Source organism: Acartia tonsa, chromosome 10 (genome assembly GCF_053477335.1).
Source record: "Acartia tonsa isolate MP-2025a chromosome 10, ASM5347733v1, whole genome shotgun sequence".
Classification (NCBI taxonomy): Eukaryota; Metazoa; Arthropoda; class Copepoda; order Calanoida; family Acartiidae; genus Acartia; species Acartia tonsa.
Genome location: NC_137269.1, coordinates 30,354,670 through 30,382,535, shown reverse-complemented (window position 1 = coordinate 30,382,535; position 27,866 = coordinate 30,354,670). Strand labels below are relative to the sequence as shown.

The 27,866-nt window shown below is 31.8% G+C and overlaps 2 protein-coding genes and 1 long non-coding RNA gene across 5 annotated transcripts in view; all 3 read right to left on the bottom strand.

Moving 5' to 3' along the window:
• The window catches only part of LOC145329837 (uncharacterized), a 25,629-nt gene extending 2,514 nt beyond the window's left edge, over positions 1 to 23,115 (bottom strand). The window contains exons 1-9 of one of the 3 annotated variants that reach the window (XM_080174259.1): positions 22,968 to 23,028; positions 22,148 to 22,284; positions 21,696 to 21,824; positions 19,061 to 19,154; positions 18,095 to 18,190; positions 17,793 to 17,864; positions 16,972 to 17,111; positions 16,543 to 16,691; positions 15,087 to 15,806 (exon numbers count right to left, since the gene is read on the bottom strand). In XM_080174259.1, coding sequence (XP_080030385.1) covers positions 15,778 to 15,806; positions 16,543 to 16,691; positions 16,972 to 17,111; positions 17,793 to 17,864; positions 18,095 to 18,190; positions 19,061 to 19,154; positions 21,696 to 21,824; positions 22,148 to 22,284; positions 22,968 to 23,000 — 879 coding nt within the window. In that variant the 5' untranslated portion in view covers positions 23,001 to 23,028 and the 3' untranslated portion in view covers positions 15,087 to 15,777. Of the gene's footprint in view, positions 1 to 15,086; positions 15,807 to 16,542; positions 16,692 to 16,971; positions 17,112 to 17,792; positions 17,865 to 18,094; positions 18,191 to 19,060; positions 19,155 to 21,695; positions 21,825 to 22,147; positions 22,285 to 22,967 lie in introns of those variants that run through there. The other 2 variants (XM_080174261.1, XM_080174260.1) reach the window with 2 other exon arrangements.
• On the bottom strand, positions 7,449 to 14,323 carry LOC145329838 (uncharacterized). The gene is made up of 6 exons (XR_013883138.1): positions 13,250 to 14,323; positions 11,982 to 12,042; positions 10,823 to 10,900; positions 9,229 to 9,297; positions 8,114 to 8,183; positions 7,449 to 7,539 (listed from the first exon to the last, which is right to left on the bottom strand). It is a non-coding gene; the product is annotated as an uncharacterized LOC145329838 (long non-coding RNA).
• The window catches only part of LOC145329836 (uncharacterized), a 21,236-nt gene continuing 16,380 nt past the window's right edge, over positions 23,011 to 27,866 (bottom strand). Inside the window, exons 25-33 of the mRNA XM_080174258.1 lie at positions 27,545 to 27,686; positions 26,899 to 27,014; positions 26,440 to 26,487; positions 25,864 to 25,947; positions 25,222 to 25,266; positions 24,615 to 24,700; positions 24,159 to 24,300; positions 23,870 to 23,903; positions 23,011 to 23,398 (exon numbers count right to left, since the gene is read on the bottom strand). Of these exons, the coding sequence (XP_080030384.1) occupies positions 23,297 to 23,398; positions 23,870 to 23,903; positions 24,159 to 24,300; positions 24,615 to 24,700; positions 25,222 to 25,266; positions 25,864 to 25,947; positions 26,440 to 26,487; positions 26,899 to 27,014; positions 27,545 to 27,686 (799 nt within the window). The 3' untranslated portion in view covers positions 23,011 to 23,296. The remainder of the gene's footprint in view (positions 23,399 to 23,869; positions 23,904 to 24,158; positions 24,301 to 24,614; positions 24,701 to 25,221; positions 25,267 to 25,863; positions 25,948 to 26,439; positions 26,488 to 26,898; positions 27,015 to 27,544; positions 27,687 to 27,866) is intronic.

The following is a 27,866-nucleotide window of genomic DNA, read 5'->3' as shown; positions in this document are numbered from 1 at the left end:
CAGGTAGGAGTCTGCGGTGCAGTTCACGTTATAGATAACGAATAGTTAAACAAAAAATATTCTTTTTTTTTCAAAGAAGAGCCAATTCTTCAGCCAAAATTGAATGCTTTTTGGTAAACATGGTTAACGTTATTATAAAAAGAATTTAGTAATCCAAACTAATTCCTGATTTAAGAATTGTGAGGATCAATTTTCTTATGATCTAAAATTTAATTAAACTGTATTTAAAAAATGAAAATTAAAAATTAAAATTTGTTCACTCTATTCACAGATTATTCAAATATGAATTTTTAACAAAATGATACAAATAAAAAATTGAAAAATATACTATTTCCAGGCAACAAGCCCTAGATTAAGACTGTGTTCTACAAATAATGTGCATGACAAAAAATGCGCTAGATTATACCTAGGCCATAAAATCATCCCAAAAACTTTCTGATATTTCTTCTATGACATATACAAGGAAGTAAAACTTTTTCTTCTCGTAGAAGTTTATCTATCTATATACGTTCCTGGATACATTTGGAACATGTCTCTTTACTGACACATGGATTCTGGATCAATATTCTGGAACTTCTGTCCTGCTTATAAGAATACTGACCATATATAACTGGAAGCACCACCAGTAAGGCGAATAATAATCTCATTTTTATACAATTTGGAAGGTTCTGTTTTTGTGTTACAAAAAGGCACTTATTTAAAATAGATTGTTTGTTGCTTGTTCAGAGTTTTTCTTCTTATTCTCGCATTTTTATTCTGGATACAGAAAATTCTAATTATAAAAAAATTAATATATAATAACTTGAATGTTGCACTAGATTTGCATGTACTCTAAAGTGATGCTTGCAGCTGTCTAAATTAACGATACCCCTCTTACACCACATTTAACCCTTCTACTAGATGAACAAACTGACAAATAAATGAGGTCCATATTAGTAATCTAAATTGCCGAGATATTCCCCCTGTCAATATATCTACAGATATCCTATATCCATTATAACAAAATAAGTTTTCTTAAAATTATGAAATTAATGTTAAAAAAAAAAAAACAATGCGGTACTTAACTAATTCTAAAAGCTTTATGATATACGTTAATTGGGTTTCGAACTACTCTCATGTATGTGGATATTCAGCGATCATATATAGCATTTTTATGAATTCCCAAAAAACCTTTAAAGTAGCAAGTTTAAAAAAAAAAATTTTATCGTGGGGGGGGGGGGCGAAAGTGACACTTTTTGAAACCAAAACTAAAAGTCAAAGGAACTCAACTAAAAAAAGAGTTACAGGTCTGACATTTTGCATGGCAGTTGCTTTAGAGGGGTACAATATGGAACTGTGAAGAAACGGCGTCGCAACCGCCGAAAACCGCCGAGAAAAGGCAAAAAAAATTTCGGCGGGAAACGGCGGTTTTCGGCGATTGCGCCGCCGTTTCTTCACAGTTCCATATTTTACCCCTATAAAGCAACTGCCATGCAAAATCTCAGACCTGTAACTCTTTTTTTAGTTGAGTTCCTTTGTTGACTTTTAGTTTTGGTTTCAAAAAGTGTCACTTTCGCCCCCCCCCCCCCCTTTAAAAGCAAAAGTTTAGCATAATCTTATAGAATTAGTTTAGATATGATGCACAGCTCATACGTAATTACATAAATTAATTGAAAGTTTTTCTGGCAGGTAATGTACGTCAATAAATCTGCACTATGTCCAGCATTTGAATGAAACAGTGTATGCTTTAACTATATTTAATAAAGATCGAGAATAGGTATTCAACTACTCAAGGCAATATATAAGTCCGGATACTCAACTTCTATTGTGAAAATCGTGGATAATTAACCACGATTGAACCCAATTTTAGTTGCTGAATTTAAAAAAATAAAATTGTTATCAATTTACAATAATATTTTTCTTCGAGTCTAAATAAATCATAATTTAATTATACATTTTATAAAAGAAATATTTAAATAAACTTATATAATATCTAAATATAATCACAAATTGTAACCAAAAAGAACAGGTGCACTTTAAACTGATAAAAATCTTACTAACACTTCAAACTTAAATATCCTTTTAGTTTTTTAAATAATGTTTCTTTAACTTTTTTGTATTAATCATTAAATTTTGAGAGAATTCACTTGAAAATAACAATTACTCATGAATAAATATAGAACAGGTGAGAATTTTTAACTTTTTCATGTTCAACTGGGCATAGAAAACAAGGCAGTAATGAGAGGGGAGGTTACACTGCTTTATTGTTCGCCATTTGTGATTATTCTTCCTTCCCTTCTAGCTGACAGGCAGATAGGTAGATACATGAATAATAGACCAGTTTCACTTTCATCCTGCAGACGGAATTTTTCAATTTTAAAAGCTAGTGTTTGATTTAATTATTTTTTTCGAATTTTTAAAAATATCTGACTAATTTTGTTTTCAACTATTATTTTTAAAAATTACATTTTTTAAAAAGTTAGCTTTGATGAAAGCAAAAATATTGCAAAAAAATCCCATTGTTATGAAGTCATAATACTTGCAACCAATCAGAGCGCGGTGTTCTTAATTTGGCTAATCAGAGCGTATCTAAATATATTTGACTAATCAGAATTTATTTAGAAAAAAGCTGACCAATCAGAGTGTTTAAATATTACAAGTAGTAAACAAATACTTTTAAATGTCGTCGTTTTAATGGGGCATATTAGAAAGGCCCATTTTAATGAAATTAGACTCACCCAATATGTATTATAAACTTACTTGAACCTATAAGAAGCTTCACTTTTTAAAGGAGCACCATATCAGTTGAGCGATTGATATTTTTGTTGCATACAAACACACATCCTGTTACTTTGAGTGTATATAGTAGCTTCAAGAAAAACTTTTATCACATTTAATGTAAGAATGTTGCTATTATCATATTCAAAATAAATGCTGTAATAAGCTTTAACATTTTTAAACACTAGTCTCTCATTGGACACAAAATGACGTCCAATAAGAAAAAGGAATAAAAATATTGGAAAGAAAATTATTTTATTTCAAAATTAATTCTTGGCATTTTGGAATAAAAAATATAGGGGAAAGAAAATTATTTATTTCAAATTTATTTCTGGTCTTGAAATAATATTCATTATTTTATTTTAATTCGAGTGTCAACCAATAAGATATAGGCATGCTGTTTTAAAAGTTTGGAATAAAAATTATTATTTTTTGTCAATTCCTTTTTCCAGAGTATAAAATGAGAATAATTTTCCAACATCATTATTGATTTCTAATTTAACATTTCATACAGTGGGTAATATTTATTTCAACATTTTTTGTCATTCAAAATCAAGTGTCACAAAAATAATAATATTTAACATAAAAAAGAAATTTTTAAAATAATTTTGTTTTCTTTATTTGTTGAAGATTTAAGCCCAAGCTTTTTCTGAGGGGGGAGACCCCCCTCAACCCCCCCCCCCCTGACGCTCTCTTCATTAAACTTTCATTATTTCTGTAACTTATTCTAACTATCTTATAAATTTCAAAACATGAGATAAAAAGGAAATAATTTGCTGTACATTATTAAAAAATTTAAAAATTTTAAAAAAAATTCCAACATGATTTTTAGTTTTAAATACAAGAATATTTTTTCCTATTTGATATGTTAAACTTAAATACAGGAATAATTTTGTACTGTGGAATTGAAGAAATAAATGCTGTACATTAGAGTGGCTTGATTTTCAATGATTTTCTAATTTTAAATGTGCTACATACACTTTCTGTCTGAACATCATATAAGAGACCAAAAAATGAAAAGAAAATATTTTGGATAATGGGGAGGCTCGCTGATGCATGTAAACTTTTAGAAAGACACTTGTGGGGAGAATTTTTTTTTTTTTTTTTTTGGGGGGGGGCAATTATTTTTCTTTCAAAGTATAGCTTTATGCACCTTCCCAATTTTTTCTTGAAGAGTAGAATAAGTATAAAAAATCTGTTTTTAAAACTATTGATCCTAGCAAGAAAAATCCATAAATAAATTTAAAAACCAAGAGATTTTACATTTAATTTAAGATTTTTCATGCTTGGATGAATATTTTTTAAAACCAATTTGATATTCTTATATTAATCAACAAGACAAATTCAAAAAGATGCATAAAGCAATACTTTGAAAGAAAAAAAGTTGCACCTCCAGAATAAACTTCTAAAATTTTTAATGCAATGAAACACCTTCCCCCCATTTCCCCTCAAGGACAAAATCAATTTTTTATATTTAGGTTTCTTATATGACGTTTAAACTGTAGATGTTGATTACAAATTCAATGTCCAAAATTGATCCACTCTACTGTACATTGTTATAATTTAATATTTGATGTGGGAATAAACATTAGACATAGATGGTCAATCTGACCCCATTTTTTTCTTAAAAAGAAACCTTTGTTCACTTTTTGTTGTATATGAAATACAGCCCTATAGGCAACATTATTTGCAACTAAATTTTGCAATGATATAATTTTTAGAAAGCTAACTTTATTATAAGAAATTAAATTATTTATAACTAACTTATTATATGTTGTGTCATACGCTTCACATTATATGATGGAAGAAATATTTTCTTCAAATATTTCACTCAAGGAAAGCTTTAACCTATGATATTCAACAATTTATAGCTGATACATAATGTAAACAAAATTCCCTTGTGCTGTCTCTAGGTTATCTCTATTGTATAAATGACTGTACAAAAGAGAAGGAGAGAGAGAAGGAAATAGACAGAAAAGTGAGGGAGGGGGAAGAAATATAGAGAAAAATAGACAGAGATATTTATTGTTCACCCTTAGATGATGTAAATTTTTTGATAGACTTTTTTGAATTTAAGAAAAAGATAGAGAATGAGACAAAACCAAGTATCATATTTTATTAATATTGCTTATACAAGAAAGGTCATTCAAAATTATTTCACCAATATTAAGGTCAAGTGACAAAAATTTAAATTTCCACCTACTTCGCCCCCAGAGGGGGCAATAGTAGAAGGAAAATTCAAATTTTGATCACATGACCAAAATTGTTGAAATAATTTTAATATCCTTTCTAGCATTCACAATATTACGAAAATATGATAAATAACTATTCCAATTTTTTTCTCGAGAATGAGAGACATTCTTCTGACCAAGTAGTAAATTAGATGCTTTTATTATTTAATAACAAGAATAACATGATCCAATTTGATTGCAAGACCTTTATCTGAGAAGTCCTTACCGTGTATGGTATTGAGTTGCAGCCTGACATGGCAGCAGTAAAAGGTACCATTTTTGATCCATCTTTAGTTATGAAGCGGTGTCGGCGCGAGATTCGAACCTCACCTCTCCGGCGACGAGCGGATGCGCTAAGTGTTGAGCCACGATCGCGGGTTTTAGCACATATTTACTCTTTTAGAACTTGATTATAGTGATGCTTCGCTTAAAACATTGTACCTAATTGTATTGGAATCAGTATTGTTTTTCTAAAATGGTTAATTATATAGCTTTTCTTGGAAAAAATAGCACTTTTGGTTAATAACACTGACTAATTGTCCAGATTTATTTGAAACACAATTTTATTATTTTCTATTATTTTTATTTGGAATTAAAATGAGTACTAACCAAGATAGTTACATTTTTTATTATCACGAAAAAATTGAAGGAAAAAAATTTTTTTGTTAAAAAGTACCTAGCGCAAATAGCCTATATGTAAATATAGATTAGCTAATATGCAACTAACCATGCACAAATAATGATAAAATGAACATACATTTTCAAATTTATTAATATAATTAAGCCAATTATAAATTTCTTTACATAAATCCAAAAGAACCACGTACATCTTAGTTTTGAAATATATATTTTCCCTAACAGGCATAGAAGAGTTGAGTATAGAGGGTTATCCGTACTTATTTTTCGTGTAGATTTAATATCTGAAGCCAGATTTTACAAAGGAGTTGCTGTTTTCGAGATATAAGGGGTAGTAAATAGCCCCTAAGTAAAAAAATAATGATACCGAGAAAAAGCCTTTTCATTTTCACAAGAATAAACGCTTAGTGTAAAAATAATAAAATCAATTTTATTGATTAAAAAAATATTATTATATTTTGGGTATTTTACAAAAAGCCTTTTAATAATATTGCCAAGGAATATAGAGAGATATTTGTTTACATTATGCAAACAGCTGTTTTATGTTTGTTTATATTATGCAAAACATATGTTTCATATCTAATATGAAATACCTGGACAATGTAATACTTAATATGAAGGGGTATAATAGAAGAAAAATATACACTGTATATCTTATATGATTGGCTACGATTAAAGAGGCTTTTAAGGACACTTGACAGAAGGGGTGGAGTCAACCCTAAACTTTACATTAGTTTTAAAAGAAACAGTTGTAAGAGTTAGTTTTTAAGGGACAATTTCTCTTTGGGAGGTTGAGGAATCCTCTCTCAAAAGTTCTTAACCTACAATTTATCTACAAGAAGCTTTATTATGACCATATTGGTCCAATGGTTAACACAATCATTCGGTTCACACAGACAGACTAACAATCAATCATTCTGTTAGATAGCAAATGAGTTCGATATACACAAGATCTTATTTAGGTTAATCTCTGAGCCAAATCTTGCTTAATTTCTGTGCATGATTATATTTTCACTAGCCCTTTAGACAACCAACTCTGTGATTGCACAACTTTTGTCTGGAAGTCCTTACTTTACATGGTAATGAGTTGCAGCTGTTTTGGGCCAAGGCATTCCCCTGTTCTAACTATTCATATCACGCACTTCACAGAGCAGCAGTAGGAACCTTGTAACATCTTTGGCAATGACGCCGCAAGGTTACTTTTTGGTTTGTTATAGGAAATCTCGAATGAGCTCTTTATTTTAACAAAGCTAAGTCCTAGGATAGCATATGACTTGTTTACTTAAACATTAAAAACTTGAAGTTAAAAAAAAAGTAAAGTTTATTGAGAGGGTAATTTTAATTTAGGGACGATTTCTCTTGAGGTGATGGTACCCTGCCCAAATTGTTTTAAACCTTCCCAGGTCCCGTCTGAAGCTACACTGTATAGAACCATATCGGTTCAGCGATTAGCAAGATCCTTAGTTACATACAGACACACACAAAGACATAGATCCTTCTACTTTATTTTTAGGATTAGATGTTTAAAAATTTCTAAGAAGTAGGTACATAAAACTGAAGAAAAAAAGACTGAATTTAAAAATACCCTTTGAAAGATGAACCCATCTTGGTTACAAATTAATTCACTAACATGTACAGATAAAGAATAATCCATTAGAAAAAAATACTTTATTTCGTATCTATTTATTAAAATAAAGTTAACATGACAAATCATATAACATGGCCTGAAATGATATTACAAGGATAACAAAAAAATGTGAATTTGTGTAGGTATTTAATTTAAATACATAAAATTTCTTTTTATTAGAACTGAAATGATAACAATTTTAATTTTAATGAAGAGGGAGGGAAAAGAACATCTCACTAACTTAATTTTATAAGAAACAGTAAACTTTCCCGTCTTCTTGGTTCCATCCTAAAAAAATACATTAAAGTTTACAAAGAACAGGTTTCGAAGGTTTACTTTGTAAAGGGCCTTTAAAAAAAATTACTTTAAAAAAAATTACCTACTTTAATTTGACTGCATAACTTAGGTTATTTCTCTGCTATTTTTGGCAGATTCGCAAAACGCTTAAAAGCACATCTTAAATCTCCCACAAGTGCAGAAAAAAATATGTCGAATCACCCGTTGATTTTGAGTGAGAATAATAACATTAAAAAAATATAGGGACAGGTAACTTTATTGCTGAATTAAATTTTCAATTATCTAAGTTTAATCCTCTTATTTACAAGCATCTACTTCTTGTTATTCATGGATTTCTTTTGTATAATTGTTTGAGCTTTATACTAATGGGTGTTGTCATCCTTGTTATTACTATTCCTCATATTTTCATTCATTTATCATTGCAATTTAGGTTAAAATTGAATGTTGAAATAGTTTAAAGTATTAACGAATACGCGTTTTCAACATTACCACTATTATTTTCTTTTTTTTATCGGATAGGTATTTATCAAGTACTTAAGAAGCATATAAAGATTAAATTTATTACCTGAAAATTACTTTACTTCTCATATTCTTTGTAACTTCAAATGTGCAGGACCAGGTAGATAATTTTGATTCTAAAAAATTATTTATTTCATTATTTTATCTCTTATGTTCGGAGTAGGTAATTTCAAAGTGGACTACTTAATATATTTCAAAGTTTCTCCTCCTGTATTGTCATTCCCCTTAAAAGGGGGAGGGGATTAATGCAACCATCTTGTAATCAATGAGTAAATGGCACTTAGAATTCGAATTTCCATCTGAAATTTTGCATGAGTAATCCTTGGTAGGTCTATTTTCCCTAAATCGAACAAAAAGTTGGAAAAGTACGGCTAACGGCTCAGCCGTTTTTTTGGCTTTCTTTGGTTCAAATTAGTCACGAAACCTATCTCCACAATCACATAATACTCTATGCAGCTCAAAAACGTTATCATACGGTTAATGTTATAGCCGGTAGCTGTTGTTACTAGAAATTTAAAAAATAGTTTTTGGTAGGTATCATTTAACATGAATTAAACCAAAAATATGTTATAAAAAGTTGATTCCTATGTAATTGATGATAAATTTACCCTGAAAATAGACAAAAAAACAGCTAAACGGCTGAGCCGCCAGCAATCACTTTTCCAACTTTTTGTTTGATTTAGGGAAAAAAAGACCTACCAAGGATTACTCATGCAAAATTTGAGATCGAGATTCGAATTTTAAGTGCCATTTACTCATTGATTACGGGATGGTTGCATTAACCCCCCCCCCCTTATCCCTGCTTAAAATGCCTACAATCTTAACCCACAACCGTGGCTTAGCGCAACCGCTCGTGAATGGTTTTAACTGAAGACGTTAAAAATGGTTCTTTACTGCTTCTATATCAGAGTAGGGGGAATGCCCTGGCCCAAAACGGTCAAAACTCATTACTATGCACAGTTAGAACTTCTCAGAGGTTGTGCAATCAAAGAGTAGGTTGTCTGATGGGTATTACTTAACCTAATACCCAGGTGTTTGGACAGAAAACGAGAGATTTCATGTGATAGTAGGGCAGTATTATCTATCATTGAATGGTGAATATCTATCTAATGAAAAAAAAATTAAATCCTCCATTTTTATATCCTACTAACCAAAGCTTACCTAATAATGTAATGTGGATAGTTAGTAAAACTCTTGCTTGGATTTCTTCTCAAGACTGGATTTTTGCAACTAAAAAACATAAGTGTAATGGTTTAAGTTTTTATATTGCATCGTATTTTAGACAGCTTTCTGTGGATATCAAAATGAAAATATTATTATGTCCGCTGGACTGGTTATGAGTAATACAGAAGTCATGTTTTGTTTCGTATTAAAGATAATTTTTTTTAAAAAGTGATCAAAAATTATTGTCAGTTTTGATTGCCAGGAAAAACAAAGCAGCTGGAATTAATCTTTTCATTTTAATATATGTAGAAAGCTGTCAATATGGCACCCCTAAATTCGCCCGCCCCCCACATGGACGTACCTTTCCTGATTTTTTCCCCAAACATATCTATTCTTGATTTTAACAAATGCTCTATAAATCTTTATGTGGGTAATCTTATCCTTGATTTTTTAACTTTATTACTTATGGATGTTGTATCCTGGTTTACAATACATTGATAACAAAGATCATCTAAAATGTGGGTTTCACCACCCCCTCCCCCTAAAAAAATGAAAAAATAACCCAGTTCCATGTTAATTTTACCCAGACGTCATTAAGTTTGGAGGAGGGGAGGGGGTAATAAAGAAATAAATTACTGTTTCTTAGGTTACAAAAACAATGTTAATAAGGCCAAGAAAATAAAACATAGACATATCTTCCTGATTTTGGTGCCTAGTGAGCAGAGAACCTAACTCCCACCAGCCCCCCTCCCCCCCCCCCCCCCCAGTTGGTTTATTATTGAAATGGAATAATTTTTCTTCAGGAATAGCCCCTGTGTGTTCCTCCCTTACTTATTTTAAATATCAAAATAAAGGACAGGGATTCTTTGCTTAACTAGGTGCTTTGTGAGGAACCGCCTTAAAATCTATAGTTGGTTATACATATGTTCCCTTTTTTATAATCATATTACAAAATGCTGTGTCCCAATCTTCAAGAATTATCATGCAGAAAGTTTTTTTTATCTGTAGCTTAAGATTTCGAAAAGATTGAATTAAAGGAGTTTTCCATGAAAGAGAAGCCATTATATTTTATAGATTTAAGTCTAAGAATGTTTCTCCTCGTATTCATTCAAATCAGGTGGATAGGAACCGGTTCTCATCCACACGAAAAATCTATGTCTAGCATTATATTATATCCAGCTTTCTACGAATAAAAATGTACAATCATAAGATTAAAACCAGTTTTTTTAGCCCATGCCTTTGGCACCTAGGGGCTAAAAAGCCGTTTATAATACGATGCAAGAAATATCTATTCTCTTATTTATTAGAAACCAATATCAACCAGTGAATTAAAACCGGTTCTCATCCACACGAAAAACTATATCTAGCATCGTATTAAATCGAGTTTTTACGAATATATATAAAAATGTACAATCACAAGATTGAGAGATGCCGAAGGCATGAGCTAAATAACTGTTTATAATCTTATAATTGTACATTTCTTCAGAAAACTGTTTATAATACGACGTGAGAAATAAATATTTTTTTTTCTCTACCCCTTCCAATACATTAGAAGCTAGTGGCGCAACAGCTAGTATTATTTATACCTTACCTGTAATCCATCCATATGTAGAAGTTTGAAATATTCAATGGAATAAGCCACGTAGCATGGTAGAGTTTGACTGTTCACCTAAAATTGTAGGTATTATTTCAATATGTTCTAAAACACCAAAATAATTTTAAAAATGATGCCTTAAATCTATTCAAGTTTTTAAGTATAGTACCTAAAGTTTTTAAAAGCGAAGCTTTTTTATAATAAGGGTTGATCCGTCTGAAACATTAATTTGAATATGCTAGAATTGTCCTACCGATTTCAAACTTTGCATGATTTTCCGATAACAGTTAGGTTATAATCGTTACCAGCAAGTCTGTACGTTCAAAACATGCTAATTATTAGCTTTGTATGATATAATAATTATATTCTTCTGATTTTTTAATAATGTTTCCTGGACAAAAAAGTATGTCATTGAACAGTATCCTTTATTTTTGAAAAAAAAAATTAGACTTAATTTTTTGCTTATGAAGTCTTGATACTCTATATGATGAGTTATTGTTCGTTTTTCCTTCCTTCTGATTTTATAGCTTCGCTTTCATGAATGCTGTCATGCTTATTTTTATACAACTACATTATGTAAGGGGGGGGGGGGGGGGGGTTAAATGCAACCATCCCGTAATCAAAGTATAAATGGCACTTAGAATTCGAATTTCAATCTAAAATTCTGCATGAGTAATCCTTGGTAGGTCTATTTTCCCTGAATCGAACAAAAAGTTTTGGCTATTTTTAGGGCAAATGTCATAAATTACGTAGGCATCAACTTTTTGAAACATAGTTTTGCTTTAAATCGTGTGAAATGATACCTACAAAAAAACATTTTTAGATTTCTAGTACCAGCAGCAAATAGTATTATTAGTTTCGTGATGATTTGCATTAGATATTGCCCAAAAAATGGCTAAACGGCTGAGCCGCCAGCTGTTTTTCCATCTTTTTGTTCAATTTAGGGAAAATAGACCTACCAAGGATTACTCATGATGCAAAATTTCAGATCGAAATGCGAATTCTAAGTGCCATTATATATTGATTACGAGATGGTTGCATTAAAAAAACCCTTTAGTAGAAAAATCTATAAGCTTTTTTTCGATTTATTTATTATAATTTAGAAATCAAGGCTGTAATATACTTTTTAGAGAACCCCTTAGTATATTGTTCTTACCTGGTTATATTAGTCAAGAACTTCTTGCATTGACCTCTCTCTGGCCTTATTGTATTTTATTCTAAATAAGGATAATAGTTAACATTCACATTGTCGTATTACAAACAGCTATCAGTGAATAGTAAAATGGAAAGTTGCAAGATTAACACCAGTTTTTTTAGTCCCGAGAGCCAGGCTAAAAAATGTTATTTTCATATGATTTATATCTTATTTTATGCGTAGAAAAATTGTCTGTAATAAGATACGATATTTATTTTTTTAGAACCGGAATAATCATTTCTTCCTTTTTAAAAGCAAATATAAAATTCAATTATTGTATGTATATTTTTCTTAACTAGTGCAAAGAAAGTGGGGGGGGGGGGGGGTAAAATGTGGTGACTTGTGCCACGCCATACCAGCAACTTTATTTAGGGCGCTACTGCCTTAGTTTTAGAGATAATTGTGTAAAATCTTTTGAGTTGTGTCACTAATTACCCCAAGTTTTGGTATCTTTAGAAAAAAACGGCTGCGGGACCGCCGCTCCCGCCGTTCGCCGCCATTTCCCACCACCGTTAAAAAGACCATGTTATTTTTTCAAAAAATTTTTCCCTTATAACCAAAGATAGGTTTTGGAATTCAACTCCCCCCTCCTAAAGTGCCCCTAGAGTCCTCTAAGGACGAAGCCGCTAGTTTTTAATAAAAAAGTAACAGGATCTATGTATGTTAGTACCGAAAGAGCTTGCTAAACGCTCTCATGCCCCTAGAGGCATCTAGGGGAGTTGCAGATAGTGAATTAAAGTTGTTGGGATTTATTGTCTGAAGCTTAAGACATTAATAACACTAAAAGATTGAGTTTTGTATTAAGGAAGCCTCAAAATGATTTTAGGCTTTATATTTCCAGATATAAAGTTATTTCTCTCCCCCACCCTTTAGAAACAGAGCCTCTAGATGCTAGGGGCACAACCGGTAGTATTAAAAAACGAATTATGTGCGTGTGCACGAATGGATCTCGCTTACAGCTGAACTGGTATGGTAGGTCATGGGAAAGTTTAAACCGACCCCCCCCCCCCTCTCCGGATAAACATTTTTCCTGTGAAGCCAATATATTTTAACAGATAGCTTTAAATAAATAATACACTTTTAAGTAAACAGTACTGAGTATGCTTTAAAATAAAGATCGCGGGCTAATTATATTAAATAATGAGTTCGCAGATTGGAACTGCTTGATTTAAAGAATTAGATAGCTAATTTTAAACCCCTGCTCAATGTTATGGAATATAATAGTTTACCTATTCTGTTAAGCTCTGACGTAAATCCTACTGCAAACATTTAATGTGGAGATTACTTGCCATTTTAATGAAATCTGAAACATATACGTATTAAAACAAATATTTTCCTTAATAACATGACAAATATAAATAAAGAAAAAGTGTTTGTTGATACACTTAAATAAGCATAAATGGGCGGGTACATGATGGGAATAACAATTAAAACTGATATTTTATTTCATTAAAACAAAATTACGGAACTGAAGTCCAATTGTACTTTCTTGTTGATAATATTAATTAATAATATTTACTGAAAGGTAAAAGTGCGTCCTAATATAATACACATTACACAATGCTAACATGTATTTATACGTTTGTGTGTTAATGTTTTGAGTGTATGCGCTTATGAATATGATGATTATCTAAAAGACACCGGTCTAGAAAACCCCTTTCCCTTTCTCTATTTCTTTTTCTTCCGCACCCTTACCCTTCCTCCCTTCATTGTAAAGGACTAGGAGGCACAAAAGATTACAAAAAAATTTTAATTCCTGGAAGCAGCGTTGTGCTGCGGGTGTGTGTGTGTGTGTTTCGATATAAAGTAAACAATTAATTAGAAAGAGAATCTTTTATTTACAGCTATTAAGAATGCGGGAGTGTGGGTGTGATGACATTGCCGAGCACCTTGAATGTTGTGTGTGTGTGTGTGTATGTGTGTGTATAGGCAACTTGGTTGGCGTGTGTGTAAGATCGTGTTAATTGCCATATGTTTTTTGAATAAATTAAAAATAACTGCAATGAAGGCTTTTAGTTAAATGACCCAATACTAAATCTGTAAAATATTTATTCTGTTGTATGTATTTTATTTTTTTTACATAAAGCCGCCTTATTCCTGTGAAAATTATAGACCTCTTTCTTGGGTTTCTAATTTTTTAACTTAGGGGCTTTTTATTACCCCTGATATCTCTAAAACGGCAACTCCTATGTTAAATCTGGCTTCAAATATCGAATCTACGCTAAAAATAAGTACACTAATATTAAATAATCTATGCTTATAAGGGTAAATACATATTCCAAAATTAAGATGTACGTGGTTCTTTACATAATTACTGGTAGTTTTCTTCATCTTTACAGTCAAAAAATCAGAACCAATGGCGATGCCCTAGGGATGTGTGTAACAATTTGGGGGTGAAACAAGGATGACAACATCCATAAGTAGCGAAGCACAAAAAATAAAATCATGGATGGTATAACATGTACAAGTAGATTTAAAGTGTATTAATTAATTGAATTATTGGAGAAAATAAACACGAAACCCTGTAAATTACATAAAAGATGCTCATAACAAATATGTAAAACATATAAAAATAGCAAAACCCTGCTAAAAGGCAGTCTGACCGCCATGCTTGTTTTCTTAAAACGACAGGAAATTTGATTTTTAAATCCTCAACTTTAAAAAATTGGAAAATCGGACTATATACATTAAGAGATATAAGTTTTCCGGAATTTTAATGTAGGGAGTAGATTTGAAATCTGCATCAAATTTTAAGGATTTTTTTATAAAATTCGTTTTTTGTAAAATTCTTTATCTAAAAGCGAAAATACATTTTAAGTTAATTAATTTTGACCAATAGGATAGGTGGATTTTAAACTACCTGCGCTCTAATTGGTTGAATGATGTACGACATCCAATCAGAGCGCAGATTTTTTAAATCCACCAATCACAGATGCCAAAATTAATTAACTTAATTTGTATTTCCGCTTTTAGATAAAGAATTATACAAAAAACGAATTTTATAAAAAATCCTTAAAATTTGATGCAGATTTCAAATCTACTCCCTACATTACAATTCCGGAAAACTTATATCTCTTAATATACATCAGAGATATGAAAAAAGAATTTAAAATAGCTAAAAACCTGCAAAAAGGAAGTCCTACCGTCATGGTTGTTTTCTTTTCAACAGGAAATTTAATTTTGATATGTATACCTAGGTGTTGTATAACTGAAAAAATTTGAAAATCTTACCATAAACACCAAAGATATGGAGAAAAAAGTGAAAAATACAAAAATAGCCTAAAACCTGCTTAAAGGCAGTCTGACCGTCATAGTTGTTTTCTTGAAACTACTGGAAATTTAATTTTGATATCTATAACTGAAAAAATTTTGAAAATCGCACCATAAACACTGAAGATATGAAGAAAAATGTAAAAAATACAAAAATAGCCTAAAACCTGCTAAAAAGCGGTTCTACCGCCATCTATGTTTTATACTTAATTGTGCTCCTTAATGATAGGAATGTTGTCAACAAATTTCAGCATTCTATCATTTATAGGAGCTGAGTAAATCCCATTTCCCCTATAGCGTTATGGACTGACGGACAAAGTGAATTATAGAGTATCTTCGCTACTAAAAATGGAAAGGCAGACCTACCAAATTTTTTCAATTTAAACAAAACTATATTTATATTAGATTTTGATTGTAACGCCAAATTATTAGTTTGAAATGCTTAGTGCATAATAATATCATATTTGAGATAGATAAAGGAACATCTTCAGCATTCCATCAGAACTCTATCTTCACCTAAATTGGATAATGGTTATTTATCAAATCGAATTATAGACACCTTGCCGCGGATATTAAAATTTTGTTTCAGAATATTCTCCTGTCCAAAAATTGGTGCTTCCATTTTTGGATATTAAATCAAATTCATGTTTGTAACGTTAATTTAAATAAAAATAACACTTGACAAAACCCATTTTTTTTATTTTATTTTTTTTATTAAATCAAAAAAAAATTTCTAGGGGCGATTTCTCTTGGGAGGGGGTGGGGTGGTTCCCTCCCCAAAAATCAGAGATGCGGGGCCGTTTGATTTATGGTGCGGCTCTGCCCTTGAAAATAACGGCTCCGCATTTAGCTCCGGCCTTAAATCTAGAAAAACTAAAAAAAAATATTTTCCAAGTTTATTTTGGAAGGTTTTAAAAATTGAATTTATGAGAAAATATACATCAAAAACTTAAATGGGTTGCCAAATTATAAAATTTAAACATTAAGTTTAATCAAGCTATAACAAATATTTTTTTTAGCTATCCCCGGAGCCGGAGCCACTCTAAAAATAACGACTCAGGCTCTAGCTAAATATAGCAGCTCCGGTTCCGCAAGTCCACATCCATGCCCAAAATAGTTATAATCCTTCCGGGACGTTGACGAGAAGCTACCCTGTTAAGGAAAACCAGATCATTTCAGAGGTTAGCGATATCTTTTGGTACAATTAAACAGACAAACAAACATCCTTTTCCTTTATTGTAAGAATAATGACCTGTAGTATTGTAGGAATGGTTATGATAGCGTTCATTTTCTGGCATGCCATAGTCGTGTGGTCTCTGATAATCCTCCATTAATTTGTGGTTGGAACTCCCATCATCATAAGTAACACCATCATCATTATGTTGATGTATATTTCCATCTATAAGGTGGCATAGCAATAGGAATCTATATTTTTAGAAATAAAAAGCCAAAATACATATATGAACTCTTTAATTGATTTAAAGGAAAAATACTGCCACAGCGAACCAAATTGTGTCTAGATAAGGGGATATGAACCTCTCTACTAATAAATCATTGAAAATTATGTAGGGAACACCACCCAATCCCCTTTTTAAAAAACTTTTATGCTTTTTTTTGTAAGTTGGTCTATTTACTGTTTTTTTTTATATATCCATAAAAATTTGATCAGATTGCCATCCCTGCTAAATTCCCATTCAAGTTGCCATCGAGTATGCCTTCGTTTTTGTTCTCCAATCCCTTGTCAATGAATGTGAGCTCCGACTGTGAGATTCCCAGGGTTACTGCCTCCTCCTCCAAGTGGATGGAATCATAGTTGATCTCCTGATATTAGGGTGGTTTTCATCCTTAATCCTTTTAGAGTAGTAAAGAAATTCCATCCACCTCATATTTATTTTTATATTTTCATTTCAAAACTAAAATTGTAAGTTGAGATCTCTAGGGGCGTAGCCTCTACAAGTTAATAAAAGACACTAATTTTCAAGCTTAAATGTTTAGTGCCCCAGATTAAATATTATTTTATACATGACAAAATAGACATATGGATAGTAATCTATTACAGCTAGGAAATCAATGTTTATGAATATGCTGATATGTAAACATGAATGTCTCTATTGTAAGTTTAAATGTGCAATACAAAAATCATATCAGAAATGATAATATCATTGCCAAGAGAGGAGAAGATGGAAATTATACAATACTTTTTTATAGGGAAAAAAACGTAATCATAGATTATATTTCTGCTTTTATAAAAATGATTACAATCTCCTAACTGTATTGATGTGCAATAATAATATGATGTAATGTTCATAAGAGTGATAATTCATCAGAATAATCTCTTGTAATAATATTCTTATTTTCTTTGTCTATTTAGATTTTTACAAACATTTAAAAGTATTTTGAAATAATTTGTGTTATATCTAAATAATTGGGGAATAGTTATACCTCTGAAAATTCTGCAAAATTAATTTTTAATTAAATTAACTATTGAAAGCCCCAAGGTACCTGATATTGATCCTGGAGATATTTGAGAACATCAGATACACTCAGACCTCGAGACTGCAGCTCATTGTACAACTACAACATTCAAATAAATAAGTAGCGCAGCAATAAACAGATATTTTGATGCTATAACAATATACCTAGTATCAATACAACATTTAAAAAAAAAATTATGTTTGATTAAAAACCTTATGAGGATAGGTAGACAGTTATTATTTATTTTTTATTACCAAAAATTAGGCTTTTTCTTGTTTTAGACATACAGACATACATGGTGCATTTGCTACTAAAATGATATAGTAAACCTTAGCATTGCTATTTATTTTCTCTTGCAGCTTCTCCTTGATACCATCTTCTTTGTCTGTGGAGGCACCCGCACACATCAAGGACATCTCAATTGGCTAAAGTGAGTTTTACCATTATTACTTAATTCAATTGTGTGTTTAAGATCATATGGTTGAGTAGTTTTACATGTTTGTGTTTTTCTTAAGGTTAAGTTCAGTTAGGTTATACTGGGTGCACGTAAGTTAGGTGTAAGTAAAAAAAATTTACCCCCTAGAGTTGAGGCATATACATATGTAGAAAAGATACTACTATTTTTAGACTTATGAAGACTAACGAACGAATCATAATAATTTAATTCTATACATAACCCAGAGTGAGGCATAGAGAGCAGCTGTGAATTGGTCCAGGATAAGCAGCCACAGTTATTGAAAATAATACATAACCTTGAGTGAGGCATAGAGAGCAGCTGTGAATTGGTCTAGGATGGGCGGGCAGCCACAGTTATTGAGAATAATACATAACCTTGAGTGAGGCTTAGAGAGCAGCTGTGAATTGGTCTAGGATGGGCGGGCAGCCAGTTATTGAGAATAATACATAACCTTGAGTGAGGCATAGAGAGCAGCTGTGAATTGGTCTAGGATGGGCGGGCAGCCACAGTTATTGAGAATAATACATAACCTTGAGTGAGGCTTAGAGAGCAGCTGTGAATTGGTCTAGGATGGGCGGGCAGCCAGTTATTGAGAATAATACATAACCTTGAGTGAGGCATAGAGAGCAGCTGTGAATTGGTCTAGGATATGCGGGCAGCCACAGTTATTGAGAATAATACATAACCTTGAGTGAGGCATAGAGAGCAGCTTTGAATTGGTCTAGGATGGGCGGGCAGCCACAGTTATTGAGAATACATAAAATTGAGTGAGGCATAGAGAGCAGCTGTGAATTAGTCAAGGATGGGCAGCAACTGTTCTTATGGAATAATACATAACCTTGATTGAGGCATAGAGAGCAGCTGTGAATTGGTCAAGGATGTGCAGCCGCCTTTCTTCCTCAGATTTCATTGTGCTTACATGGTTCTCAGATCTTAAACAAATAGATTGAATAGATGATAACTGGATAAAAATCAGCCATGTGACAACATAAAAATGACTTTTTCATTTCTTTTTAAGGAGTTTTTTCCCACTTTACTCATCTCCCTCATTTGTATGACGTCACACGGCTGATGTTTGAGACACTTTGTCTAGGTACAATAGATGGTTTGCCCCATAGAGCACAGAAACCCCGACCTTAATCGAAAGATTGAGAGCAAAGGGGGGGGGGGAGTAAGAATTTTTCTTATGTCTGATACCTGCAGTGCCTTAGCCATAATGGGCTATACCAGCACCAAATATAACTTTACCTAACTTAACTTAAAGCAAGGGGGGGGGGGGGGTGCGTAACCTATCCTCTAACACCTAAGACAAAGCCAAAACTCCCTGTTTAACGTAAAAGTGTCAGAACTCCCCCCCCCCTCTTTAACAAACACCCCAAACATATTTTCAACTTATTGTGAAATAAGGAGGGATTTATGTGCTTTAGGTGCATTATTTGCCAAATGTACCACTTTTCTGCACTACCTCTCCGATTTTGTTAATACTCTATATTTTGGTCCGTTGGGTGATTCAAGGATGCTGGATGGCCAAAAAAAAGTTGCAGAGTCCCTGGATGTCTAGATATCTAGCTATCTATAAAGGTAGGTAACAAAAATTTAAAAAACACCCATTTTTTCACAATTTTAAAAATTAATTTTTTCATCAATCTTACATCCAACCTATACATTATATACACCAAAATGATTGTTTATTCATGTAAAAAGCGCACATAATGCTATTTTGGCCAAAACTCTAATTTTACAGGGTGTCCAACAAAAAGTGTATTTTGGATATCTAGCGTAATACCCAAAATACCTGTCCGAAAAAAATCATTTTTTTTGGCTTAAATCCTGTGTATTATCTGTGGGCATATGTGGTATATAAAGGTTCGGAGGACCCGGGACTATAAGGTTGTCAAATTTCATTTTGGAACACCCTGTAAATGTGATTTTTTGTGTCTGTAGAGCTAAAACCTGGTCCAAATTGGCTATTTTTTTCAAATTACTCTAAAATGTGTCTTAGTATGTTTGGCCATAGTGTTTTCTGACAAGATCAATATTTTCCTATTTTTTGGACACCCTGTATTTTCAAAAAAAGAGAAATTTTTTTTTTTTTTTTTTTTTAAATTTTATTAAATATTATTGTTATTAGTCAAAATCTGTATCTATATCACAGTTTTAAGTAACTTAAAATAGAAAAAAATTTAAAAAAAACCAAAAATTTTTTTTCTCTTTTTTTGAAAATACAGGGTGTCCAAAAAATAGGAAAATATTGATCTTGTCAGAAAACACTATGGCCAAACATACTAAGACACATATTAGAGTAATTTGAAAAAATAGCCAATTTGGACCAGGTTTTAGCTCTACAGACACAAAAATCACATTTACAGGGTGTTCCAAAATGAAATTTGACAACCTTATAGTCCCGGGTCCTCCGAACCTTTATATACCACATATGCCCACAGATAATACACAGGATTTAAGCCAAAAAAAATGATTTTTTTCGGACAGGTATTTTGGGTATTACGCTAGATATCCAAAATACACTTTTTGTTGGACACCCTGTAAAATTAGAGTTTTGGCCAAAATAGCATTATGTGCGCTTTTTACATGAATAAACGATCATTTTGGTGTATAAAATGTATAGGTTGGATGTAATATTGATGAAAAAATTAATTTTTAAAATTGTGAAAAAATGGGTGTTTTTAAAATTTTTGTTACCTACTTTTATAGATAGCTAGATATCTAGACATCCAGGGACTCTGAAACTTTTTTTGGCTATCCAGCATCCTTGAATCACCCAACGGACCAAAATATAGAGTATTAACAAAATCGGAGAGGTAGTGCAGAAAAGTGGTACATTTGGCAAATAATGCACCTTTACTATGAATTTAGTGGGAAAGCACCGAATATTTATAATGCTGTTTGTTTACACGAATCTTAAGGGAAAAGACAATGGAATATTATATAACTTGATTAGGGTTGGCAATCCGTATCCGAATCCGGTATCCGCCTAATTTTTGGCTAATTTTGAAATCCTAATCCGGAATCCGTTTTTAAATAGCGGATTCGGATTCTGAATTGATAGGCTAAAATTAGCGTCTTGAGTTTTTTCTTTCAACTCCCCCTTTTTTGAAGGCAAAGATTATCATCATTATAAAAAATATCTTTTAAAATCTGGTTCAATTTTCGAAAGTGAATTATAGAAAAAACAAAGAATATTAATATTTAGGACATATGTAGCACTTAAATTTTTTAATTTAAAAAAAAGCCTTTTAAAATATTACTAGAATCCGGAATCCGCTATTTTTTGAACGGATTCTTGTAAGAATCCGAATCCGGTCCAAAAACTTGACGGATTGCCATCCCTAAACTTGATATACCACCCCAACTATAACCTTTTATATAATAGTGGATTTCACAACCTATATCAAGATTAAAAAGTTTGTTTCTGGTCCGCTTGAAGTTTGAGCGAAATTGTAAAATTACCTTACCTGATCTGTATCTGTTCTCCAGTCCTACGGTTTCTGGTGAACAGGTCCTGTAGAACCTGGATCCTGCCAAGTCCAGAGCTCACCTCAGAACAGGCAGAAGTCAAGGATCTTTCCTTGGCAGCACGGGTTCTAGATAACAAGTCGATTATTTATAAAAGGGGTATAAAATAGTAAAGTTTTATAAAGTAAATCAAAGATGACAACATCCATAAGTAGCGAAGTATAAAGTCTTGACTAAACAAATGAATCAAATAAAATATAGAGCAGATGTTTGAAGTTAAGGAAATGTTTATAAAAAAATAAGTTAAACATTCGGCTCAGAAGCAAACTATTTTCAGTAAAACTTTGATGTGCTCATACGCGTTACAGGAAAACCGACGTACCAAGTGAAAGATCATTTTATCATTACCATGTATTATGATGTATATATAATACGTCGTCCCAGATGTTACCTCGCTTTGTCTTGTAATTGTTCTTGTTTAATATTCTTGTCATTCTTGAGTTGTTCAATGTTGCGTCTAATATGGATTTTCTTCCGACGGAGAGCTTCAACTTGTTCAAGCAGTGCGTCCACACTTCCACCCTGTAGCTAAAAAAAACAAGGATGACAACATTCATTAAAGTGAAGCTTAATAAATCAGACAGACAAACGAACAATCCTATTATATAAAGTAGTAAACGTTTTTTGTCTGTCCCAAAGGATCTCGCTAACTGCTGAACCGATATTGTTCTCCTTTACAGTGAAGCTTCTTATAGGTCCTGGGAAGGTTTTAAACTATTTTTTGGGAGGGTGTCTTCACCCCCCTACCCCCCCAAAAATTATTTTACTCTTTTGAAACTGAAATTTAAAATGGGATGAGGTCGACTTTTCCCCCTCCTACCTTAAGAGCCCCTAGATGCTTCTAGGGGCGTAGCCGCTAGTAACCAAATATAAGGTAACAAGCATTCAATATTTAACAATATGTGTTTATATACTTCCAAAATTTCCGTTCAATTCTATTGCAAAAATACTAGAACACATGGTGCTTAATACGGAATGCAGATTTTGGGATTGCTTGTTATGTAAGCTCCATTTTGGTTACAAACCCACCTTGACTTTCGTTTTATTAGTGGGTCTTGTTTAACCTATTCTTTGTTGGGGTGGGATGTGAAATATTTTCATTACGCAGCAATAAAAAAATGCTGTAATATGATGTGACCAGAGACGTGCGTGAGACAGGGGTTGGGGGGGTGAAAGGATGTCAATACCACATCAGAAGAAAAAAAAATTACCTGAGAATTCATATCACCATTTCCAGAAAACATTTTGGTATAATTTCTATATTATAAAACTAAGAATTTTAAGTTTATAGTCAAAACGGCATTATGAAACAGTTGTACTAATAAAAATAATATAATCACAAAATTTCAATCAGTTTATAAAATAACAAGTAGAAATAATTTTTAAATATTATCACATATGAAATTTTGTATTGAAGTAAATAAATCCAAGTTGCTTAACTAAATTAACGCTAATATTATAATTTTGAATTAAAGTCAAATAAATATTGTAAAAAATATAAATCATATTACAAATATGGTTTTTGTGTTTAATTTGTTGTTTAAAAATCTGAATCAGAAGAAAACTCATAGACACTCTTGTCTGATTTCTCTTTGCCCTTCAATATTCCTCCTCTTTGCTGTTTATTCTCTGGAACATTTCTCTATAAGAATATATTTTGTTATGGCAACATTAATAAGTAGCGTAACATATTATAAGGAGGACAAACTGCAATTGCAGGAATAGTTATTTCTCGTATCGTATTATAAACGGCTTTCCGCGGATATAGAATGTACAATTATAAGATTAAAACTAGTTTTTTTAGCCCCGTGGTGCCGAAGGCACCGGCTAAAAAACTAGTTTTAATCTTATGATTGTACATTTCTATATTCGTAGAAAACTGGATATAATACGATGCTAGACATAGTTTTTTCGTATTCATGAGAACCGGTTCCTATCCACCGGAGTCAAATGAATACGAGAAAAGTTATTAACAAACTATGGGACGACAAATCATGATCCGATGAAATATAATTTTTCTATCAGTGGAAAAGAGTCTTTAGTTCCATGTGAATTAAATAGATTGACCGTGAAGAAAATAAATGTATTGTTATAATAAAATAATATGGATAACCTGCATCTTCATCATGTTTCTTGGAGTAATCATCCTAAATAAAAATAGAAATAAAGTATTTTTATGATACAGATTTAGAAAAAAACAATAACATAGTGTATCGAATTATCAACAATCATTAAAAGAGTCCCTACTAATTGTTTGGAGTAACAAAAGGAGTAAGTCCGTAAAATGTATTTTTTGTTATTATTCTTGGTTTTTAAAGAGATATATTGCTTAATACAGATAGACATATTCTAATTATATATTAGATGCACTTCTTTAAACAAAACGAATGCAAAGTTGTTACCTAGTGCCAATACCATAAGATCTAGGACTGGTCTTCATCATTCTCGGGGTGCTCCTCGGTGTCTGTGGGGGTGTCTGGAACGAGTTAGCCTCGGCGGGACTTATAGCAGCACCGCGGGCAGCGGCTGTGCCACTCGCTTTGCCTGTTTTATAAAGAAATATTTAGGTGTCTGTTCGTAATCAGATCTTAAAAAATTTGTTAAAACTTTTATTTTTTCCTCATACTGTTACTTTAAATCAATATTTATGTGGTTGTATAGTAATAAGTGGAAAATCATTCATCTCTTGTTTTACAAAATTAAGAAAAAAATGTGTTGGTAACCTAGGTGCGTCTTATATACATAGCAATTTTTATTTTTTAATTAACCTAATATAATTTTAAAATATATATTTTTTCTCAAAAAGGTTTCTTTTACATAGATAAATGTTTATTGGTTCTTATTTTTCTATTTTGTACCTGAATTGTGTGCAGCAGAATTAGGTTTACCATCATCAACATCAATAGGTTTGTTCACAACTTCATTATCCATAGCAAAGGCAACTCTGAACAAATATTTGTTGATTGTCAGGTATAAGGTATAACAAATGAGCCAAATAAATCTAAAATAATATTGCTCCCCAACGACATGAAAATCATGAATAGGTTTCGTGAATTTTTTCTCTAAATTGGTACAAACCTTAAAATGTAAATATAAATGTAACATATGTATTACTAGCGGTTGCGCTTCTAGTATGTATGGATTTTTTTTGATAGAAAATAGCATCAAACTATCCCAAGAATTAAATCTAAAAATCAACCAGCCTAAGACCATTCAAGGACCTTTGTGAAGCTTTCTCTTAAAGTAGAAGTCAGTAACTTCAGTGGTAATTTAGATATTAAGCTTTATACAAAAGCCTTACTACTTTTTATATAAGGATTACACAATCTAGCTTTAAAAAATGTGTATGTGTTCATTAGAATAAAATACTATGTAGTGTACACATCTTTTACAGAGTATTAGATCTTCAATTGATTATGGAAAAAAGTGATTTGATTCTATCTTAAATGTATAAAATATCTTTACCTACGTCCAAGCGAAAGAGGTCTTTTTGGTCTGACTCCAGGAGCACTGAAATTTTGCTATCAGTCAAGGAAAAAACACATCATTCATATTCTTATTTTAAAATAAATTGAAAATATGGGAGAGATAGTTTTTAGTTTTCTTAATACTTTAGGTCGGTTCAGGTTAGGTTATATTAGGTACTGGGTAGTCCCGCATGGTTAGGGTTCTCCGGAGGAATCAATCATGGGGAAACACTAAACCCCTCCCCTTTTTTTTATTTATTACAAAAAATAAAAGAGAGTACTCGATAGGTAGAGAGTATGAGGGATAGCAACTATTTAAAAAACTATGAAAAAAGTTTAACATAACACCCCAACTACTTTGTAACCTTCTAGCGGCTGCGCCACAAGCATCTTTGAGTTCTATATTTACAGGAGTAGAATTATAGCCTAAAACCATACAAAGACTTCGAACTAAAAGTATATTAACCTAAAACCATACCGACACCTTCCCTTAATAAGGACCTCAATAAGAAAAGCCTAAAACTAATTTTGGGTAAAAAATGGTTTATCAAAAAATTCTGAAAGGGTGAAATGAAATGCCTTTGGCTTTTTTCTACAATAAGAATAAAAATGATAACCTATAAAAATCAATTAAAATTACCTTTCAGTTGTGGGTGTTGTTTTAGGTGTGACAAACTTGGGGACTGAATCAACAGATTTCGGTGTTTCTATTCTACTTTCATTCCTTAAGCATTAATTTAATGGTATATTATTTTAAGTATTCTTAATAAGTTACTTACAAAGAATTGCACTAACAGATACCTAGTAGTCGGAGAATGTACAGAAATTTTAAAAGTGCAGAGGCAAACATCACTAATATACTGTTTCTAACAATTGTTTTAAAGATGTTTTTTTTTATGTATTATTTTGAATAAACCTTTTTAAAGATATTTATAAAACTTAAGAAAACTGAGGTGAATTCTTAATTAAAAATTTTAGTGAGGCAAACGGATTTTAGTGAGGAAATTTTTTTTTAAGAATTCACCTCTGTACTCTACAAAATTAGACTTTAAAATTGCCTCCTATCATCAGAATTGCAATATAAAGCTTGGTTCACATATTTTCCTATTTTGCAAGAACTAGAGTAGCATCGCCTTCTCTATCTCTTGGGCTAATCGTTGATATCATCAACAGAAGAAAGGGATATTCCCTTTGTTTAATGAAAGTATGTATGTACCTGGGTTGGGTTGCTTGCAATCTCTTTACAACAGACTTGCCAGCACTTCTGAATATTTCGATTCAATTTTAAATTTTATACAAAAATATGTACTTAACAAGGGGTGAAATTTTCCATTTGCAGTATTTTTCTAAAGATCTTTATGAACATCTTATAATATATTTTTTAGTTTGTAGGTAAAAGATATAATGTATCAACTTTTCGCCAATAAAAAGACAATATATTTTCAAAATTTATCGTTATTTTCTATTATTGGTAAACACATATAGTACCTATGCTATTTAGTAAATTTGCAGTTAAGTTCGATACTTGATTCAATAGGTAATCATTATGAAAACTATCATTAAACTTGACACTTCATACAAAAACCTGTTTCTAAACTTATTTCACTTATCGCTTATTTCAACAACAGATTATGATATAAGTTTTCTGGAGTTATTGAAATAAATTCAACTCTACCTGTTTTTGAATGTCATTTTTGATGCAGGTCGCTCCGGGGAAGATTCATCGCTGCTGGAAAATATACTGTCCTCTGTCTTCCGACCACCTACTACAGGCTTTTTCATCACAGAATTCTAAAACAAGAAGACACCATAAATTGAAGTATAAATAAAAATGCTGCAAGATGTTGATGACAAAACTAGATTTTAACCACCTGCCCCCCCCCCTCCTCCCCTACCATAAAAAAACATCAGAAACCAATCCAAATTTTTGGCTTGGCACACCAAGGTTTGTTACGTCATAATCAGTCAGACACTAATACTGTGTTCGTGTCTGACTGATTATGACGTAACAAAAAAAAATAGCCAATGAGAGGCCGTTATTGACCAAAATGGTAAAATTTATAGTGGGCTCTCATTGGCTAATTTTTTTTGTTACGTCATAATCAGTCAGACACTATTACTGTGTTCAGGTTTAAAGTAATTAGTTTTTACAAATCAGGTGAATATTTTATACATCAAAATCTGTTTAGCCCCCCGCCCCCCCCCCCCCCTTTAGTAATAAATATTTAACATCATTTCTGCTCTTCTTAATAAATATGGTAGAAATAAATAGTATTTATGGACAAAAAAATATTTAAGAGAATCAATATTTAAATCCATACCTGTTTTGCAGATCTCCTAACAACTTGTCTTCTGGAAAATCCTGTGACAGGTGACATGAGAACATCACCTGCTGGATCCACCCGGAGAATTGATGACTCCTGGACAGGTGACTTCAGGGATAATCTAGAGCCAACACTTTCTACAAAATTATACCTGTCAAAACTTTATGTATTCTTCAATATATCAGTTCGAAAGACATTTTACTATATATATTAAAAGCATTAAATTCACGTTATATTGTTAGTCAGATAAAAAATTTTAATACTTTATTTATTTAATTTTATTGGTTGGTTCCAGACTAGTAGTGTCAAAACTTTTCAA